A 20,094-nucleotide genomic window follows, 5' to 3' on the forward strand; every position below is an offset into this window, starting at 1 on the left:
TTTGGCCAGTGCCAGAAGGAGATTGACGAGGAGGTCTCACTACCTTGTGGGGCCACGGACTGGGTGGGCATATATGAATAGATGTGGGGAAAAGTGCAGCCAGAACCTTAACAGGTTCTGGAGGAGTTGGATTAGAGGCTGCAACCTGGCACATTCTAGATAGGCATGCACCTCAAGCAGCAAAAGGGGCGGGCGCCGGGGATGGGGGTGAACTGTGCTAGGTACACACTCATGCTCACGGCTCCATGAAGGAGCCACCAACCGATATCCCAGGCAGGCCATAGGTCCAGGGTGGTGTACAGGCTAGCCCACCGGGGTTCCTCACCCTCCACAGGTGGTAGAAGGTCCCACCACTCACCCACCTGTCTCTCTAATATCCTGGGACCAACATGGCTATAACAAAACTGCAAATAATATTCAGAGTTGTAATAGCAAATACTTAAAAGAGAAGGTTAAAAAAAAGACATAAAACCTCGTGTTTAAGGCTTAAACCAGTCGCTAACCAATAAGGGTTACGATGAAATTTTAATGGGGTCAGATTATCTCACGTCTGCCAGCACCCTTCTCTGAAGCAGCTGATGTACCGCAATTCTTAGGTTCACAACGGCACTGCATTATGAGTTCATGTTTACTTTGCTTTTTATTATCACTAGAAGGTTTTCCAGACTCGCTGCTTTCCAGATAACTGTCTGGAACCAATATGTATTTGTGCTGCTTATTTCCTTTCCCTAGCTGTATGAATTTACATTTATTAGCACTGAATGCATCTCAATGCACTCAGCCCACTGATCCGATTTTTCCTGGCCACTTTGTTGTTTGGATTTGGGCTAATAAATAATTCACCGTCTTAGATTCATTTACTTTCCTTCCAATTTCTGTGCTGCTGGAAAATTTGATCACAGTTGAATCTATACCTTTCTTTATATTGTTAATATTGTTAAATAATATGGATTCCATAACTGACTACCTTAATACTGGTCCCCACTTGAAGGTTGAATTATTAACAATCACTCTGTTTGTTAAACATGTTATATCAAGATGGTATCTATGCAGTTTTGAAGTTTATTATTTATGCATTTATTTATTACACAGTACTACTATGAATTGTGAATTACCAGCATGGAGACCTAGAAACCCAATGGGACTCAATCACATCACACAAGTTCTTTATTGAAATTCATATGTTCTATGCCCGCTGGCTTCTCTTCAACTTCTACAATAGTAATCCCATCAAAGAAGCCTATTGTATTTGTTTGGCAGCTCTCCAGCTTTTCCCTCCTACCCTGCACAGGAACCACAGTTGCATTTAGTTGCCAGGTATCTCTCCTGACTGCCATGATTTATTGAAGATTAGGTTCACAAGTTCTTATGTTTCCTTTGCTAAGATATGGGCCTGCACCCATAAGAGTCAATGGAGTTTTGTCAGTGACTTCAGTGAGAACAGGATCAATCCCTTAGTTCTTTTAAAATTCTTGGGATGTAGTTCACTCAGATCTTTGGTCAATACTCTTTCACTGTCTATTTATTTACCCTTTTCTCTGCTAGATTAGGCCATCACTCTTCTCTGTAGCTCTGTCTAATATCAAGCATGTTTCCTTCATGTGACTGTATCTTCATTTCTATCCTAACATTCCGCTGCTTAAAAAAAAAAAAAAGCCGACAGTTTACAAGTCAGACTTATCTGCAGAGGATCAATGATATACAGCAGGGGCCAAAGACAAAAAATTGTAGAGGGCAAGGGACATGCTCCAACAGAACATCGCTGTGATTTCTGATGAAAATGAACACAATGTAGTGCTGAATGAAAGCACAAAGGGTTGAGGGCCTTTTTTTGCTATATCTATCTATAAATCAGTAGCACTCTATTCAGAAATTAATCACAGCAGGTGGGAAGATCCTGCTCAGATTTGAAAAGACAGATGTTTGAGCTTGAAAAGTTTTTTTCAGACTGATTCTCCCAATCTCTCCGCATTACTAAATCACATACACATACAAACAAGGAATCTCAAGACAAGTTTACCATTTGCCAATGATCTTACTGACATATCCCGCCTTCTTCAGCAATTCTGGAAGCAGCAGCTCAGAATCTGGGATTCCCCCTACTATCTCCTGTGGCGTATAGGCTGTATAAAACAAGAACATGTTTTTTAACTCATCACTAAGGCTAGCAAGCAGGTCATGAAAGCTTATGGACACATCCCTATAAGCTTATTTGGACCAAAAATTGGGCTAGCTCAAGGGTCCAACAATACTGTAGTATAGGATTCAAATTCTCCAGCCCACCAGGTCTGGAAACAAGCTGACTCAGCAAACTCACTGACCCAGGTAAGAGAGCCCTTCACACATGCAGCCTTTGTTGGCTGGAGGGACAGTGTGGATGCAGGTAGGGGTGGCTGTAAGGAGAGCAAATTGGGGCCGTTTGGTTTATACTTTTGCCAAACTGCTTGAAGTTATCTACAATTAGTGCATTTTTATAAGTCAAAGGATTAATTAAATAAAGGACAAATGGACTTGCTCAAAGTGCACTGGCTGATCCAAAATAGCATTCCTCCAATATTTTGTAGTTGAGAACACAGGACACAACCGTCAGTGAGTTAGGAGATACCCAAGTTCTCCTACTGATGGACAGTGTGAACCAATAGGTAGCTGTGTGTGCCCAGAATGCATGGTCTCATAAAGCACCTGTAATTTTAGAACTAGACACCAACTAGATCAACCCAAAGACATTCTGAGCAGGTACATTCCTTCATGAGTTCTGGAGGAGAGCTCTCCTGGCAGGCAGCATCGTGTTATGTAACTGTCCTTGTTTAACTGGCTGGGAAAGGTTTACTTCTGTAAGACTGTATGATACGGTGTTCGCCCCACACAAGACTTGAACCTGTTAAAAATGGCCAATTAACCTTACAGGACAGGCTGCATCAGGAAGCAAGGCAGGGACTACTAAGGCCTAACAGCTGATGAAGCCCTGCTGGAGGAGGAGTTGGGATAGGCTTCTAAAGAGAGGAAGTTGATGGGAGGAGAAGGGCTGCAGGGAGGAGCTCTGCAGTCACTCCCTAGTGAGGAAGGCAATTGATCAGAGATGAGGAGGTGGCCTGAGGGGGGGTAAGCCCTGGGATCCTGCTTTAGAATACAGACTCTGGCAAGAACCCAAGGGGAGGGTGACATAGCCACAGGGAGAAGAGGGGGGCCAGAAGATAGGGAAGAAAGGCAGGAAAAAGCCCATGGAATTGGCAACAAGGTTGGAGCTGGAGCAGACTGTGGTTGCTGGGCATAGTGTCCCTGGACTGGAACCCCGAGTAGTGGGCAGGCCTGGATTCCCCTACTGGCCACTGGAAAAGTGGTACTGACTGGCTAGCGGATCAAAAGACTGCCTGAGACACAAAGAGGGAGCAACCTGAGTCCAGAGAGAGAGAGACTATGGGATGAGCAACTGAAGGAGGGGGCATTAGACTGGTCAAGAGCTAATCACCAGATGAACTACAAGGAGGTGTCCCAGCAGAGATTAGTAAACCCCATGACAGACTGGATTTTAAACAGCTTGTTCTTAACCTAGGACGTTAACACCATATCCCGTGTCACTTTTCTTCTTTCACTCAATGTTAATTAGCCCACCCAAGGAAACAACATCTCAGCCAGCAGAAGCAAACAGATTAACATTTTAACTTAGGTCTTTTTGCTTAATGCGAACATTTGGCGATGTCCTTCCTTTCCAGCATCATGTGTAAGAAGCAACAGACTTCACACCTGTTCTTATTAACTGCAGTGGAGCCACATGCCACTCCCTTGTTGCCACTCTGAAAATGTACCTCCTGGAAAACCCATGAAGGGAGAGCACAGAGCCAAATGCCAATATTCAGCCATGCCTGCTGCCAAGCGAAAAGGCAAAGAATAAAGGAAGAAAAGGCATTTCCAGGAGAAGCAGCACTGATGTTCGCACCATTTCTGGCATGTGCATTCGTGGTGTAGAACCCATTCCTGATGGGGAGACGTCCCGTCAACAGCGCTGCCCGTGCTGCAGATAAAACAATCAAAACAAAGAAAGCATGAACAGGGTGTCTTATTTTCTTTATACAAATTATCTGCTTTAGAGGTCATGTTTTGGCTGATGACCGCATAATAACTGGAGATTGTAGGGAATTTCTGCTATATATTACTGTTTAGCTGATAAGAGTAATCATCAACCCAAAGGATCCTAAAGTAATGTACATACTTGGCCAGATTCTGATAACAGCCACACTAGCATAAATCCAAAGTGACACCACTGATGTTAATGGAGTTACTCCAGTTCCACTGAGATTGGAATCTGGCCCTCGAGTGCAGAAAGCAGTTTACCCACTATTGAAACGTGACCACCTCCAGATAGGAAATGCAGCCCCCATTCTGTCCAAGTAACTTTAAACAGTATTTCTGGGGTGAGTATATGGGAGACATCTTAATCTAGCTAAGATAAATCAGTTATTTGCTAAATTTACATTAATTATCTTGCCTTGGCAAAACCATTTTATCTACTTCTACAATGAACAAAGGCAAGGTATCCATCTGTAGCATGATAGAGATCAAGGCTCTGATTCAGGAAAGTAGTTAAGCAGATGTTTAACTTTAAGCATCTGCTTAAATCCTACTGAAGTAAATGGGACTTAAGCAGGTGTTTTAGTGCTTTCCTGAATGGGGATGGACTTAAATATATGGTTAAACGTTTTCCTGAATGGAGGCCCCAGAAAGTCCTCTTTTCTCCTTTATATTTTAGCTGTCAGCTGGCAATCAGACTTGAAGAACCAGACACAGTGACAAAGATGTAAAATCTACATGGGACTCAAATGGGTTTGTCCCTTTTCCCCTCTCTAAATCTCTTAGTGGCTAACAATGACGACAATGGGCAGGAACGTATAGTTGCTCCATGCATGAAAGTCCCAAAGTCAATGGAAGTTCTGCCTACAGAACAGAATCAAGCCCATTGTGTGCTTCCTTCCTGTTGGATTTGTCCAACAAAGATTTAGATACTGTTTTGTCTGATTGCCCCAAAGAGGGAAGAGATGAAATAATTCAGCTGCAGAGGCCTGAAGGCTAAAACAGAATAAAAAAAAAATCCCTTAAATGAAGTGTTTTGATGACTAAAATACTGTTTTGTATGAACAGAAGATTGTAGTTTTTCCTCAAGAAAAAAATAAAAAGGAAGCAAAATGCAAGATGAAAGCTCTAAATCCTAACACTGCCTTAAGGGTAATCACTGGTTTGGTTGCTAGTTTATGTAAGATGCTGGCAAACATCCCAATCTTCTCAGAAGGTGGCAATTTTACATGGTAGTATAAACTGAAGTTTACTTACATGGAGAGCACAGAGGGTTAGCAGTGTAGAAATTTGGGAAGAGCATCCCTTCTGAAGCCATCTGGTCCAAGTTAGGGGTTTCTTTAGAGGGCTCTCCAAACACTCCCAAATCACCCCAACCCATCTGCAGAAAGACCATATCAAAAAGACACAGAAGTAATTTTCGCTTTCTGTAAACTACTGTACTACCTTCTGGACCAGAATAGAATTTTTATTTTTATAAGCTCTTCTATAGTGCTCATTACTACAATATCACATACACTATGTGAATTTATTCTCACAACCCTTCTGTGAAGTATTACTGCCACCATTTATAGATCAGAACTGACGGACAGAGAGAAATTAAGCGACTTGCCCAAGGTGACAAAAAAAATCTATTGCAAAACTGGGAACAGAACCCAGATCTCTTCAGTCTCAGTCCAGCATCTTAATTATAAAATTATACACTGCAGGCCTACATTTCCAAATACTGGATATATGTAATCAGAAATGCACAGTGAAGATCTAAGTAAAAAAGTAGGGTTACATAATAACTGAGGGCATTGAGGAGTATCGTTTAAAAGCGAAGCTCAGGAGAGAAGTGTGCCATTATCACATCATTTCTCTATGCCAGTTTGCCAGATGATGGTCTTACCATAGTGTAGCCACACATCTTTGCCCGAAGCCAATGTGACCACACAGCTCCTGCTCAGGAGCCTCTTTTGGGCAAAAAAAAGGGAGCTCTAGAAAATTACCAACCCATTTGGCTAATTTCAATCCTGAAAAACAATACTGAAGCAAAAAGGGAGCAATTTAATGAGCAATTAGGCACTATGCCTGCATAAAGATTATACTCTGCCTTAAATATTCAAAAGCTTTCTTTACTACAGTCACGTATCAGGTGGGCAAAAGAAATGCAGAGAACGTAATACAACTAGATCTTGGGAAAGCTTTCAATGAAGCCCCACTTGAGAGTCTAACAGAGACATCAGAACAAAGAATACTGCAGAAAAGACACAAAGCTGTCTGATGGATCGTGAGCAGAGAGCAATGAAATGGTACAACATAAATCCAAGACATGGAATTAAGAAGAGTTCCAAAGAGGTCAGTGTTGAGTTCTGTATTGTTCAATATCTTTACCAGCAATAAGGAAGGAGAAAAGAAAAGTATAGTGATCAAATTCATTGACACAATGGAGGAGGCATAGATACTTCCAAAAGATCAGAGAAACAGGCAAAAGCCCAAAGGAAGGTTTATTTTTATTACTGTAGCAGCCAGAAGCTCCAATCAGGGCCTGCGCCCCATTATGCTTGGTGCTATACAAAGATATATGGAGAGATTATCCCTGACCCAAAAATTAAAGTTCACTTGGGAGAAAATAATCCTGAATACGAAATGGGAAATGTAGGCGGGCAGCTACATCAAGTCATCACAAGGTGGCCAGGTAGGTGACAGCTGTGAGTTGGCACACCACCTCTGTCCCATACGCACCCTCCACCAGCTTTCTGAGAAGCTCAAAACTACATGCAACACATTCCTGCCAAGAAAGGATCCAAAGAAATAAATGCAGATCTTCAAAGAGAAGCAACTTGAGGGGACACCGCCAACTTAAAAATCCTATCTTGTAAACAAATACATTTATTTAACTATGTTACTAACACCATCATAGACGGTTAAAGGCAAAGAATTTTAAAACTAATTCATCTGAGATTTTTGCTCTTTATTTAATTTGTTTTTCTTTGCATTTTTCTCAGTATGGACACTGAAAATTAATGAAGTCAGCTTCCTTCTTATCGTTTGTTTCATTCTGAAGCTCTTAGGGGTGCAACGTTTGGATTTTAACTAGGGCTGTCGACTAATCGCAATTAACTCACCCGATTAACTTTTTTGAGTTAATCATGATTAATCAGTTTTGAAATTTATTAAATACTGTATTTTGGGTGTTTTTCTACCTTTTCATACATATTGTATTCTGTGTTGTAATTGAAATCAAAGTGTATATTCTTTTTTATTACAAATATTTACACTGTAAAAAGGATAAACAAAAAATAGTATTTTTCAATTTACCTCACACAAGTACTGTAGTGCAATCTCTTTGTTGTGAAAGTGCAACTTACAAATGTAGATTTTTTTTTTTGTTACATAACTGCACTCAAAAACAAAATGTAAAACTTCAAGAAGTAGAACTGAGTGGACTTCTAGGCCCTGTTCAGTCCTCTTCTTACTTACAATATCACCAGAAAGTGAGAACAGGAATTTGCATGGCACTTTTGTAGCCGGCATTGTAAGGTATTTATATGCCAGATATGCCAAACGTTCATATGTCCCTTCCTGCTTCAACCACCATTCCAGAGGATGTGCTTCCATGCTGACGACGCTTGTTAAAAAAATAATGCATTAATTAAATTTGTGACTGAACTCCTTGAGGGAGAATTGTATGTCCCCTGCTCTGTTTTACCTGCATTCTGCCATATATTTCATGTTATAGCAGTCTTGGATGATGACCCAGCACACATTGTTCATTTTAAGAACACTTTCACTGCAAGTTTGACAAAATGCAAAGAAGATAGCAATGTGAAATTTCTAAAGATAGCTACAGCACTCAACTCAAGGTTTAAGAATTTAAAATGCCTTACAAAATCTGAGAGGGACGAGGCGCAGAGCATGCTTTCAGAAGTCTTAAAAGAGCAACACTCTGATGAGGAACCTACAAAACCTGAACCTCCAAAAAAGAAAATCCATCTTCTGCTGGTGGCATCTGACTCAGATAATGAACATGAACATGCATGGGTCCACACTGCTTTGGATTGTTATCGAGCAGAACCCATCATCAGCATGGACACATGTACCCTGGAATAGTGGTCGAAGCATGAAGGGACATATGAATCTTTAGCGCATCTTGCACGTAAATATCTTGCAACACTGGCTGCAACAGTGCCATGAGAACACCTGTTCTCACTTTCAGGTGACATTGTAAACAACAAGCAGGCAGCATGATCCCCTACAAATGTAAACAAACTTGTTTGTCTGAGTGATTGTCTGAACAAGAAGTAGGACTGAGTGGACTTGCAGGCTCCAAAATTTTACATTGTTTTATTTTTGAATGCATTTTTTAAAAATACATAATTCTACATTTGTAAATTCAACTTTCATGATAAAGAGATTGTACTACAGTCCTTGTATTAGGTGCTTTGAAAAATACTATTTCTTTTGTTTTTTTTTCATTGCAAATACTTGTAATAAAAATAAATATAAAATGAGCACTGTACACTTTGTATTCTGTGTTGTAATTGAAATAAATATATTTGAAAATGTAGAAAACATCCAAAAATATTTAAATAAATAGTATTCTATTATTGTTCAACAGTGTGATTAATCGCGCAATAAATTTTTTAAATCACTCGATTACTCACGATTAATTTTTTTAATCACTTGACAGCCCTAATTTTAACCAGTTTCTGAAAATGTGCTGAACATGGTTTGTCCTTGTCCTTGCACTCTGTTCTGCACTGGTTCAACCACACCCACTGCTGACACAAATGGATATTTTTGTAGCATAGACATGGCTTTGGTAACAATGACTTCAAAAGGGGAAGCCAACTATTTTAGGAGATTAAGGGTGGAATAAGAAGTAGTAATACCCTGAAAAATTCAAGTTAAAAATTCAGAAACATTTTCCAACAGTGTGATCAGTTAGTCAATGGAATAATTTTCCAAAGGCAGTAGCTGAATCACAATAACTAGGGGTGTCTATGACTAGACTACTAGAAAAAACACATAGGTGCTTAGCTCCTGATCCCACAAAGACTTACATGCATGCTTAACTCTATGCATCTGAGTAGTCCCATTTGTCTTCAGTAAGACTACCAATGGATGTGACGTTAAAGGCATGCATATGTTTTTTTGCAAGATAGGAGCCTTAGTGGGTATGTTTACACTGCAATTAGAAACCTCTGGCTGGCCCATGCCAGCTGACTCAAACTTGTGGGGCTTGAGCTAAGGGGCTGTTTAACTGTGATGTAGATGTTTGGGCTCAGGCTGAAGCCTGGGTTCTAGGATTGTGCGAGACGGGAGGGTCCCAGAGTGCAGGCGCTTGAACCTCTACATCACAGTTAAACAGCCCTGTGACCCAAACCCTGCGTGCCGGAGACAGCTGGCACGTGCCAACCCCACAGGTGTCGAACTGCAGTGTAGACGTACCCAGCACAGACTGGGGCAGTAACGCACTAATCCAAACACAGCTGTTAAAGTATTCAGGGCCCAGGTACGCCTCTCCACCTCTTTACAACTTTTACATAAAATCTGGAAAGGGCTTGAAGGGGCACATCGGAGCATTCCAATTTTCAGAATACAAATGAAGATTTTTAATCTGATAAAGAAACAATGACTGGTATCAGATAATTTTATTCAAATAGTTAACCCAAATTCCAAGAACACTCCCAAAACGCTGCCACTAAACAAATACCATTGTAAACAATTTTTAATATTTATCATGTGTAAGTTGTTCTAAGGGTGAATAATGACCCGATTATAAATGTTATTCCACGTGGGCAGACCCCTATGCTCACACGGAGCCCTGTTGACTTCATTGGTGTTGGTTCAGCGGTGCAGCCACATGGAGTAGTTTGCAAGACTGAGGCCTTGCAAACCCAATCCTTAAGCGCCCTTCCCCCTTCCCTCCCCCCCAATTTTGGCCTTCGTTCATATTACTATGTCCCACTGATTATCCTCATTCCACCAAGTTTCTGTGACGCCTATTATATCAATATCCTAATTTAATACAAGGCACTCTAGTTCACCCATCTTATTATTTAGACTTCTAGCATTGGTATAAAAGCATTTTAAAAACTTGTCACTTTTTAGCTGTCACACATTACACGATGACAGGTTTCAGAGGACTACATAGCCTGTCTGTATCAGCAAAAACAACAAGGAATCTTTGTGGCACCCTTAGAGAATAACAAATTTATTTGGGCATAAGTTTTTGTGGGCTATAACCCACTTCATCAGATGCACCACGTGGAAAATACAATAGGCAGGTATAAAAATACAGTACATGAAAAGAGTTGCCTTACCAAGTGGGGGGTCAGTGATAACGAGGCCAATTCAATCAGGGTGGAAGTGACCCATTCCCAACAGTAGACAAGAAGGGGTGAATATCAACAGAGGGAAGATTATTTTTTGTAGTGACCCAGCCATTCCCAGTCTTTATTCAGGCCTAATTTGATGGTGTCAAGTTTGCAAATTAATTCCAGTTCTGCAGTTTCTCATTGAAGTCTGTTTTTGAAGTTTTTTTGTTGAAGAATGGCCACTTTTAAGTCTGTTATTGAGTGTCCAGGGAGATTAAAGTGCTCTCCTACTGGTTTTTGAATGTTACAGTTCTTGATATCTGATTTGTGTCTATTTAATCTTTTGTGAAGAGACTGTCTGGTTTGGCCAATGTAAATAGTAGAGGGGCATTGCTAGCAATTGCATGAGACTTTTTTTTCATTTGACTGTTTCTCATCAGATCCTACCTGTATTTTATCTTCCATACTCTCCTCCTTATTAGGACATAGAGTATCTCCATTAGTAGATCCTCCCCTGAGGGATGTCTCTGTCCGAACCACATGCTCCTCCGCACGTGTTGGCTTTCCCCCAGCTCTTAGTTTAAAAGCTGATCTACAACCTTTTTAATTTTACATACCAGCAATCTGGTTCCATTTTGGTTAAGGTGGAGCCCATTCTCCCTGTATAGGCTCCCCCTTTCCCCAAAGTTTCCCCAGTTCCTAATAAATCTAAACCCCTCCTCCCTACACAATCATCGCACATCCAAGCAGCCAGGTGACAACCCCCTCCCCAGCCTCCACCACCCCCAGTGAAACCCCCCCAGCCTCCACCTCCCCCCGGTGACCAGCCTCCCACCTACACCCCCAGCCTCTACCCCCCCGGTGACCAGCCCCCAACCTACACCCCCAGTGAACCCCGCCCAGCCTCCACCCCCCCAGTGACCAGCCTCCCACCTACACCCCCAGCCTCTACCCCCCCGGGTGACCAGCCCCCAACCTACACCCCCAGTGAACCCCCCCCAGCCTCCACCCCCCCAGTGACCAGCCCCCCACCTACACCCCCAATGAATCCCCCCAGCCTCCACCCCCCCGGTGACCAGCCCCCACCTACACCCCCAGTGAACCCCCCCAGCCTCCACCCCCCCAGTGACCAGCCCCCACCTACACCCCCAGTGAACCCCCCCAGCCTCCACCCCCCCAGTGACCAGCCCCCCACCTACACCCCCAGTGAACCCCCCCAGCCTCTACACCCCCAGTGAACCCCCCCAGCCTCCACCCCCCCAGTGACCAGCCCCCACCTACACCCCCAGTGAACCCCCCCCCAGCAACAACCCCTCAGCTTCCCCCCCACGACAAAGTGCCCCTCCCCTGCTCACTCACATCGTCCATGAGCAGGATGAGGAGGTTGGGGGGCCCGCTGCGCTCGGCGCCCCCCGCGCTCAGGGCCCAGCACAGGCACAGGGGCAGCAGCAGGCGCTTCTCCATGGCAACCGGCGCCTTCCTCCTGCCCGCTGGGAGCGGGACCGGGTCACGTGAGCCCGTTTCACCAGAGAGTCACATGACCTGAGTCCCGCGCGCCGAAGGGAGCAGGAGGAGGAAGCGTCCGCTTGATCACGTGATAGGGGCGGGGCGCCGGCGTCCAAGATGGCGGTGTGCATCGCCGTGATCGCCAAGGAGGTGGGGGTGGGGCGCGCTGCGGCCAGGGCAGGAAGCGGGCGCTGGGCTGGAGGGGGGAGCAGGAGCAGGAGGGGTTTGGCTGGGAGAGGGGGCAGGAGCAGTAGGGGTTGGGTCATGGGGGCAGGACTCAGGAGTAATAGGGGGTGGGTCTTGGGGGCGGGAGCCCTAGGGGGGAGGGGGGCTGGGTTGGGAGATGGGGGGGCGGGAGCCCTAGGGGGGAGGGGGGCTGGGTTGGGAGATGGGGGGGCGGGAGCCCTAGGGGGGAGGGGGGCTGGGTTGGGAGTTGCGGGGGGCTTGTTTAGAGGCTGGCCTAGGGGTTGCTGGAGCAGTGGCTGGGAAGCCCCAGGTTTTCGTAGCTCTATGGGAGCCCTTTAGGGACTTCCTTCCAGGAAGGATGATTCCAATGAGATGACTAAATGGGCTGGGGGCAGTCTCACCTAGGGGGATGGATGGATCACTCGCTACCTTTGTGTTATGAGAAAATGTAAACCTGGCAGTAGTCCTCCTCTAAAGACTGTTAATAGGTGAGGATAAAGCTAGATCTGCTGTATAAATACATGTTGCAATATACAGGTGTAGATCAGTGGCATTCTGTGATATCTTTAAATAGAATTTGTGGTTAAAAATAGGTAGTTTTTAAATAATAGCAGTTTGCATCCTCAGAGCACTACACTCACATTTGCTAATCTATTTGGGCACAGAATAGGTAGCCCCGGTTAGCACAATTTGTCGTCATCCTTTCTAGAATTATCCCCTGTACATCCGAAGCATCCCAACAGAAAATGAACTGAAGTTCCATTATACAGTGCACACTTCCCTGGATGTTGTGGATGAAAAGATCTCTGCCATGGGGAAGGCCCTTGTGGATCAGAGAGAGCTCTATCTGGGACTTCTGTACCCAACTGAAGACTACAAAGTGTATCTTTAATGCCTGACAGGTGTGCTCTATAAGGCCTGTTTCTACAATCTGTCCTTATTCAGCCAGAACTCCCACTGAGTTCTCTAAAAGCAAGGAATGCAGGGTTAGGTTTAAAAAGTATCTGTCTTCCAGTTCTAGAATTTACCATTGTTTTCATTTGACATTGCAGCTGTAAATCCTGTGTTGTGAAATAACCACTGTGCAGCTTGATTTTTGATGGGCAAGTGTGCTGTGGATTAGTATGCATATGTCTCATAGATTTTGGTACTTTCATTTGACCAAAACAACCTCTGAAAGAGTGCTTAAAGGGACACTGTCAATTGACATTTTGTGAAAACCAGTGTTTTGGAAACTTAAGACCAGTAGAAATGTTTCCTCCATTTAAAAAAAAAATAAATGAAAATGGTTGCTTTAACTGTTTGAAACACAAACACTGCAGCAAGAAAAAACCTAGAAATGAAACCTTTAAATGGACAACCATCCCTTTTGCTGGCTGTTGTAAAACTAGGTTGATACAAGGAATGTAAATAGCAATGACTGTTGCAAAAGGTGAAGATTAAAAGAGGTCAGAGCCTTGGCTGGTGTGAATCAGTAATTCTACTGATGTCAGTGGAACTGTGCTGATATACAGCAGTTGAGCATCTGGTCCTGTATTTTTAAATGTATTTTTTAGAAACCCTTCACTTCAAATACTGATTTTGTACCACAGTATCTGTGATCATTAAGTGGGTATTGGCATCTGACATTCAGCATCCAAACAGCATGGGTTTATATATTCTTAGCTTGGCCCCAGTCCTGCAAGCCGCTCTGCACAGGCAACCACTGTGGCTTATTGGAGGCATTGTGGCAACATGCATTGGTCTATTCACACAGAGCAGTTATTTCACAACACAGGATTTGCTGCTGCAGTGTCAAATAGAAGTCCTAGTCCTAAGGGTTGTTTAGATGTGGTGTTGTCTGAATAATATCGGTTCTGTTTATTCTTGGCCCTGTCTCTTAGGGCACGTCTACACTAGAAGCGCTATATCAATGTAGCTGCTGTAGTACGTTTGGTGAAGACGCTGTATGCCAATGGGAGAGCTCTCCCCCGTCGGCATAATTACTCCACCTCCGCAAGAGGCGGAAGCTATGTTGGCGGGAGAGCATAGCGCCAGCGTAGACAGTGCGTAGGTCAATCTAACTTGCATCACTCAGGGAGGGTGTCTTTTTTCACACACCTGAACAGCACACGTTAGATTGACTTAAGCAGTAGTGACCTACCCTTCCTGTCTGCACTGAGGAAGTTTGGTGCATCCGAAGCTAGCTATGGTTTGGTCAGATTTCACAATTTATAAATACAGTATTTAGTTCTTCACTTAGCTAAAATTGTGGCAACTTGTCTGTGACTGAGGCAGAGGCATTGGACCCCCTCTGGTAATGCAGCTGAAGGTGGTAAGACTGTAGAAGCTTTCTCAGATACAAAGTTGATATTTCAGGACTGCAGCTATACCTGATAGTTATGAGACTAGTTGATCTTTTAACATTTCTGTGGCTGGCCTTCTGCTTCCCTTTTAATCACATGGATTGAAATGTCCTCACTTTCTGACTAATGTAACTGACAGAGGATATCCATGTCTTCATAATCCTGCTGCTAACTTCAAAGATTCTATATTATAACATTGATGTTGAGTGATCACTAAGTCTGTGATATTAGCTACCCAAATGGGCATGGCTGCAAAGAATAATCAGAATTCTTTGATGAAGGGGGTTTCTTGAGAGCCAAAGAAATTATCATCAAAGTGGCTGATGATTGAAGGCCATTTATGCAATTACTGAACAGTAATACATGCCTTGGGAGGCAGGCAAGGTAGCTGCTATCTAAAAACACAGCCTGTCATAACTCTTTCTAGTTATAAATCTTTATACAAACAACCTCTCTATGCTCGTGAGGCTAGGTCATTATTATCATCCTTTCAGAAATGGTAACACTAAGGTAGAAAATAAGTCCAATTTCTAGAACCCAGTCCCTTGCTTATCTCATCTAGACATGGATTATATTGTGACCATCTTGAGGGTGACAGCCACTTGTAAACTTTTCTTTTGACTGTACTTAAGTCTTATTTTAGTTGCTTTTCCAGGCACTTGTGTGTCAAAAATATGTTCCTTAATCAGCTGCACAGATATGGCTACGTGACAAATTCCAAGGTGAAGTTTGTTATGGTGGTAGATTCTTCAAACACAGCACTTCGAGACAATGAGATCCGCAGCGTAAGTGCAGGAAATCAGAATGAAACTTGCCAGATCAGTATTTTTGCTCCTTCCACTTATTCATAAAATGCTGAGAAGCCAAGAAACAAACAACCCTCCCCCCCACCCCACCCCCGGTTATTTTCTAGGTTTTAATTAAAAACAAACCATGATCTTTTTTCAGATGTTCCGAAAGCTGCATAATTCCTACACAGATGTAATGTGCAACCCCTTTTATAACCCTGGGGACTGCATTCATTCCAGGTGAGTGAGCTGCTTCCACTAATCCTTTTGATTTTGTTGCCTTTCTGGGACATGCAGAGCTATTAGGATTTAGCTTTTAAGATGGTAATTTCTGTGGGTGATCAGTTTAAAGCTGGGAGCTGCAAACTCCTTTCCAAAAACATGCAGCTGTACTCTCTTTGGACTACTTCTACAGAATGGAAAATGTACCATTGTACCGTCCTCCTTAGAGGCTACATTTAACTGTCTCCCACACACTTCACACTCATTAGTAGCTCTATGAACAGATATTAGAAATGCTGACTCAGGAACCTGAGGTTACTTTAAAAAAGTTACCAATGGATCTCACTTAAATATTCTTTTTATTGAAACATGGTGGATAATACTTTGTCACCAGCCTTGTCCACTGGACACCTCTAAATAGGCAGGCTGTAGCTTTCCAAAATTCAGCCTCTGTAGAGGAGTAAGGATGAGGAGACTGTTTCCAAAATGCATAATTCTCAACACAGTTGACAGGGTACTGTCCATCTTTTTATATTCAAAGCTTTTTGTGGGACCAGTGAGTGTTTCTCCCCTCTCTCCCCACGGATGCATATGCAAAAGCAGATTCTATATTCCTGCCATTAAAGTGACTGTGGTCTACTGACAGGGCAAGAACCACGGTTACTTCAGCTTTATTAGAAGGAAAGTAATGGTTTGTGCAATGCAGTGCACAGTGGTAAGGAATGAAATATTTATAGTCTAGCCTGTGGGAAGTTAACTTCTATTTAAGCATTTTTAATGGTATATCTTACCTACTAACTGAAGAGCTTCTTTGTATGAGAGATCTCAGTGTGGTGGACTGTCTTCTCTTTCTTTAATATTTCATACTCTTCCTTCTCTAGGGCCTTTGAGAATATGGTGACCTCCATGATGATGCAGGTGTGCTGAAGCTCCAGCCATTCTCTTCATATCTGAGAATATTCTCTATTGTACAGAAGTGTCTGTGAAGCCGTGTGTATATATAGTCTTCGAACTTGTTCTGTGTAAAATAAACCTATTACTGTTTGGATCTATGTCTGCTTGTGTTCTTGTGGCCAGTCACACTGTGGAGAGTGGCACAACTTGCTTAGCAGAATATAGGGCTTTGCTTTTAGCTAGTATGCAAAAGTATGGAAGGGTCTCTTGCTCCTAAATAGAGACAAAGGTAGTGAGCTATTGATCGCTGTCCATGTCTGAACTTAGTAAAGCCCAGGGCTGTATGTTAAATTGCACACACGATTGTCTGCCCAAATTGCATGCAGAGTTGAGAGTGTACATGGATGCAGCTGTGTGCTAGGCATGCAACCTGGAGATGCTTCTGTAAAGATCTGCCCCTACCTTATGCTTGAAATAGCTGTGCCTGGTGCAGTATGATGAGAGAACAGCAGCCCGCTCCACTGTTAAGCAAAACAGACCTCGAATGCAGACTGTGAATGGCAAATTTAGGTTGACCTCACTCTTGGGAGAGTTAAAATGAACTGGTTTACTGCTCTGATCGGGACACCTCTTCTTCCTAGAGCAGTGTGCAGTACTGCTGCTGTACGCAGTTGTCGTAAGAGGACTCCCTGGCTTTAATAGATCCAGTTCAGGCAGAATCTGGACGAGCCTTTTCTGCTCGTTGCCACTCACAACACTGGGTTCCCGGTGCTGCAGCCAGAGCATGCTGTTCTTTCCTGACAATGTTTTAAACTACACCAAATCTGGCCCCCTAGCCGTGTTTCCTCAGGGTGGTAGGAGCGTCCAGATCAGTGAGGTGGGCACATACTGAAGCCCATAACTATCAAAGCAAAAAACCTATTACTTGGAAAGAGACAACAACAGCTTAGTGCAACAGGGCCCATCACTGGATGCTCACACCCCAGGCACCATAAGTAGCTGCGCCCTTCGCAGCACACCTGGCTTCATTTTACCCAAGGCAGATTGCCATGGTCACATGAGATGGCTGGGGCAGAGCCAGTAATTGGACCCCAATCTCCAGCAACCCCATCCAGTGCCTTCAGCTAATCCCCTCCTTCATGGGGGAGAGTGCTAGGCAAGCCACCGGGCATGAAGTGTGGGTAGTGCACAAGAGTCTACTCAAACCGTACGTTGGGATTTTCTTTAGCGCTCGCAAACCTGCCTGAACTTTGACCTGTAGTTACAAACAACCAGTTTGTGGTTCTACAGCAGCTATGGAGGATGAGGTTTTTTAGCCACATTAAACTGAAGTGTTTCGCGTTTGATGTTACAAAGGGGGTTACTGACCCTCCACTTTTTCTTGTTCTGTCTCAGTCACTTATCTCCAGCAGCTTGGCATTCCTTCATGCTAGACTGGGGCATAAGAACAGCCTATGCAGATACCTAGTCTGTGTTCTTTGCTCACCCAGCTGCATTTCAACAGCCCCGGAGACATGCACGCCGTCTTAATCAATTTAATCTAGATAGAACTAATTCCACTTTAAGATCAAAGCCCAAGAAGGTGGGGTTGCAGTCCTGTGGTAGCAGAAAAATAGCCACCCCGAGGGCAGAGATAATAGCGTGCATTGTATTTCCAGTTCCAACTTGCCATTGTATCGGTCTAAGCCCATTGTATTGATCACATGTAAGAATCTCATTGCACTGTGCGTGAACATACAGATACCTCAGTGGCTGGCAGAGGGGACCCTAACATGACTATCCTGTTGTGGCCAGAAGAGAAATAGTGAATTCTCTGTTCATTTTCTGGACTACATTGAGGATTGCACACTAACCCCACTAATACCTGTCTAACATCCATTAGTCTCCTGTTTTCTTCCCTCAGAATAGGTGAAAGGTTGAAGTAAAAATACAGACCTGCCAAAGGCAGTAGGCATTTGAACAAATTAAGGTGAATTCTTAAATGGAAATCAGATCAGAAGCAGGTATATGCACCAAAACAAAGGACTGTACCTATGTCAACAAGACATATCCTTCCTATAGGATGCAAGGTTTTGCAAGCCATTAATAGAACAGGCTTACCAGTACAGGTACACTAGATAGGAGACCACTCCTGAGGCTGGATGGTAGTAGTAAACTCAGGGGATCTAGCACAAGTGCTCATACCATGCCAATGTAACAACCCTTAGACTACAACACAGATAGGTTGCCCTTGTTATATAGCATTCTAGATTCAAAGATTCCAAGGCCAGAAGGGACCATTGTGATCATCCAATCTGACCTCCTGTACACCCCAGGCCATAGGACTTCCCCAAAATAATGCCTAGAGCAAATCTTTTAGAAAAACCTCATCTTGATTTAAAAACAGTCAGTTATGGAGAACCCATCATGACCCTTGGTATGTTGTTCCAATGGTTAATTACTCACTGTTAAAAATTTACACCTTATTTCCAGTCTGAAGTTGTCTAGCTTCAACTTCCAGCCGTGGGATGGCGTTACACCTTTCTCTGCTTGATTAAAGAACCCATTATTAAATAATAAATTTGTTCCCTATGTAGGTAACTATAGACTGTAATCAAGTCACCCCTTCACCATCTCTTTGTTAAGCTAAATAGATGGAGCTCCTCGAGTCTGTCACTATAAGGCATGTTTTCTAATCCTTTAATCATTTTTGTGGCTCTTCTACAAACCCCCTCCAACCTATCAACATCCATTTTTCTGATGTGTTGTGTAGCGACATTACAGCAGCATCACGTACTGATCATCCCTCACGGCAAATGCTGCCAAGATGTCAGGACATGGTGGTGCAACTCCTTCAAGAACAAGTCCTCCTTTCTAACCCCCTCCTCGGTAGGGCTCCTGGATCCTCCTCTCCCTTCCCCTTTCTGAATGCTGGGAGAAGGCAGGAGCCTCTTCCGTTCTCCACTATTTCTTCTCTTGGCTTCTTGGAAGGAAAGAGGCTCTGGCTGCTCCTAGCCATTTGCTCACTGCTCTCCAAGCTGTCTGGCAACACAGAGTGCTTCTGTGGTCACAGCAAGAGAAATTCAAATCTCGAGAGTCCAGAAGGCAGTGACTCAAGGAAACACAGAGTGAACACCAGAGCTGCACTGGATGTATAGTCTAAACTTCTCCTGAAAACTCTGCATCAACACCTGGCCGGTTTTCCAAATCTTCTAACTCTCGTTCCTTGGAAAGTGGAGAAATTCCTGGGTTTCTCTATCTTTTCCATACTCCAAGCACTTCCTAAGGCATCCAGCTCTGTATCTGCCATAAAATCATTACACATGCTGCAGGGACAATCCTGCACTGATCCTCAGGGAATGGGGAAGATGTGAGCTAATAGAGGTTTTCCTTCTCTGACTTCAGAGGAGCCAATCCGCACTGAAGAGAGGGAGAAGGGAGACAGGAAGCACAGATGTATGATGTTATGTGCCACACTTGTCCCCGGTATAAGTTTACTGAACACCAGGGTGCATGTGGGCCTGCATATCTGAGAAGGGACAAACTGTTCAAAAACAAACACTCTAGTTAAATCACTGCAAAATAGCAGAGAATGATAAATGACATTCGGAAGGGTTTCAAGTGCTGGCTTGCATGCCATTCTTGTGGTCTTACTGAATTTGAGGCATCATGACTATGTCTCTGCCAATCAGAGAGAATAGCTCTGCTTGGAAAGCCAGGAAAACCTGCAGGTCCCTTGTTTGAGAAAGGTCCAACAATGGTTTAACTACAAGTAACAATTAGCTTTGCAGGACAGAGCTG

General features: G+C 43.5%; 2 protein-coding genes across 8 annotated transcripts in view; one reads left to right on the forward strand and one right to left on the reverse strand.

The window, feature by feature from the left end:
• GALNS (galactosamine (N-acetyl)-6-sulfatase) overlaps positions 1–11,945 on the reverse strand; it is a 67,041-nt gene extending 55,096 nt beyond the window's left edge. For 2 of the 6 annotated variants that reach the window (XR_005222278.2, XM_037878029.2), the window contains exons 1-4: positions 11,733–11,922; positions 5,326–5,449; positions 3,938–4,012; positions 2,021–2,123 (exon numbers count right to left, since the gene is read on the reverse strand). Coding sequence is in view for 3 of the 6 variants with exons in the window: in XM_037878029.2 (XP_037733957.1) it covers positions 2,021–2,123; positions 3,938–4,012; positions 5,326–5,449; positions 11,733–11,837 (407 nt within the window). In the remaining 3 variants the exon portion in view is untranslated. Of the gene's footprint in view, positions 1–1,530; positions 1,959–2,020; positions 2,124–3,937; positions 4,013–5,325; positions 5,450–11,732 lie in introns of those variants that run through there. The other 4 variants (XM_037878028.2, XM_037878036.2, XM_043526173.1 and 1 more) reach the window with 4 other exon arrangements.
• TRAPPC2L (trafficking protein particle complex subunit 2L) lies at positions 11,884–16,468 on the forward strand. Of its 2 annotated transcripts, none has more exons than XM_037878047.2 (5): positions 11,884–12,029; positions 12,775–12,947; positions 15,108–15,195; positions 15,359–15,438; positions 16,302–16,468. In XM_037878047.2, exons 1-5 carry the CDS (start codon positions 11,997–11,999, stop codon positions 16,345–16,347), a joined length of 420 nt encoding a protein of 139 aa, XP_037733975.1. In that variant the 5' UTR covers positions 11,884–11,996; the 3' UTR covers positions 16,348–16,468. The 2 variants fall into 2 exon arrangements, with proteins under 2 accessions (XP_037733975.1, XP_043382110.1); XM_043526175.1 differs by lacking the exon at positions 11,884–12,029 and adding an exon at positions 12,118–12,170.
• Positions 16,469–20,094: the final 3,626 nt, after the last annotated feature.

Source organism: Chelonia mydas, chromosome 12 (assembly GCF_015237465.2).
Source record: "Chelonia mydas isolate rCheMyd1 chromosome 12, rCheMyd1.pri.v2, whole genome shotgun sequence".
In the NCBI taxonomy this organism is placed as follows: domain Eukaryota; kingdom Metazoa; phylum Chordata; order Testudines; family Cheloniidae; genus Chelonia; species Chelonia mydas.

Coding starts and splice junctions, on each gene's coding strand:
- TRAPPC2L (XM_037878047.2), top strand. CDS start 11,997: ATGGCGGTGTGCATCGCCGTGATCGCCAAGGAG. Junction 15,196..15,358: donor GAGACAATGAGATCCGCAGC/GTAAGTGCAGGA, acceptor ATCTTTTTTCAG/ATGTTCCGAAAGCTGCATAA. Junction 15,439..16,301: donor GGGGACTGCATTCATTCCAG/GTGAGTGAGCTG, acceptor TTCCTTCTCTAG/GGCCTTTGAGAATATGGTGA.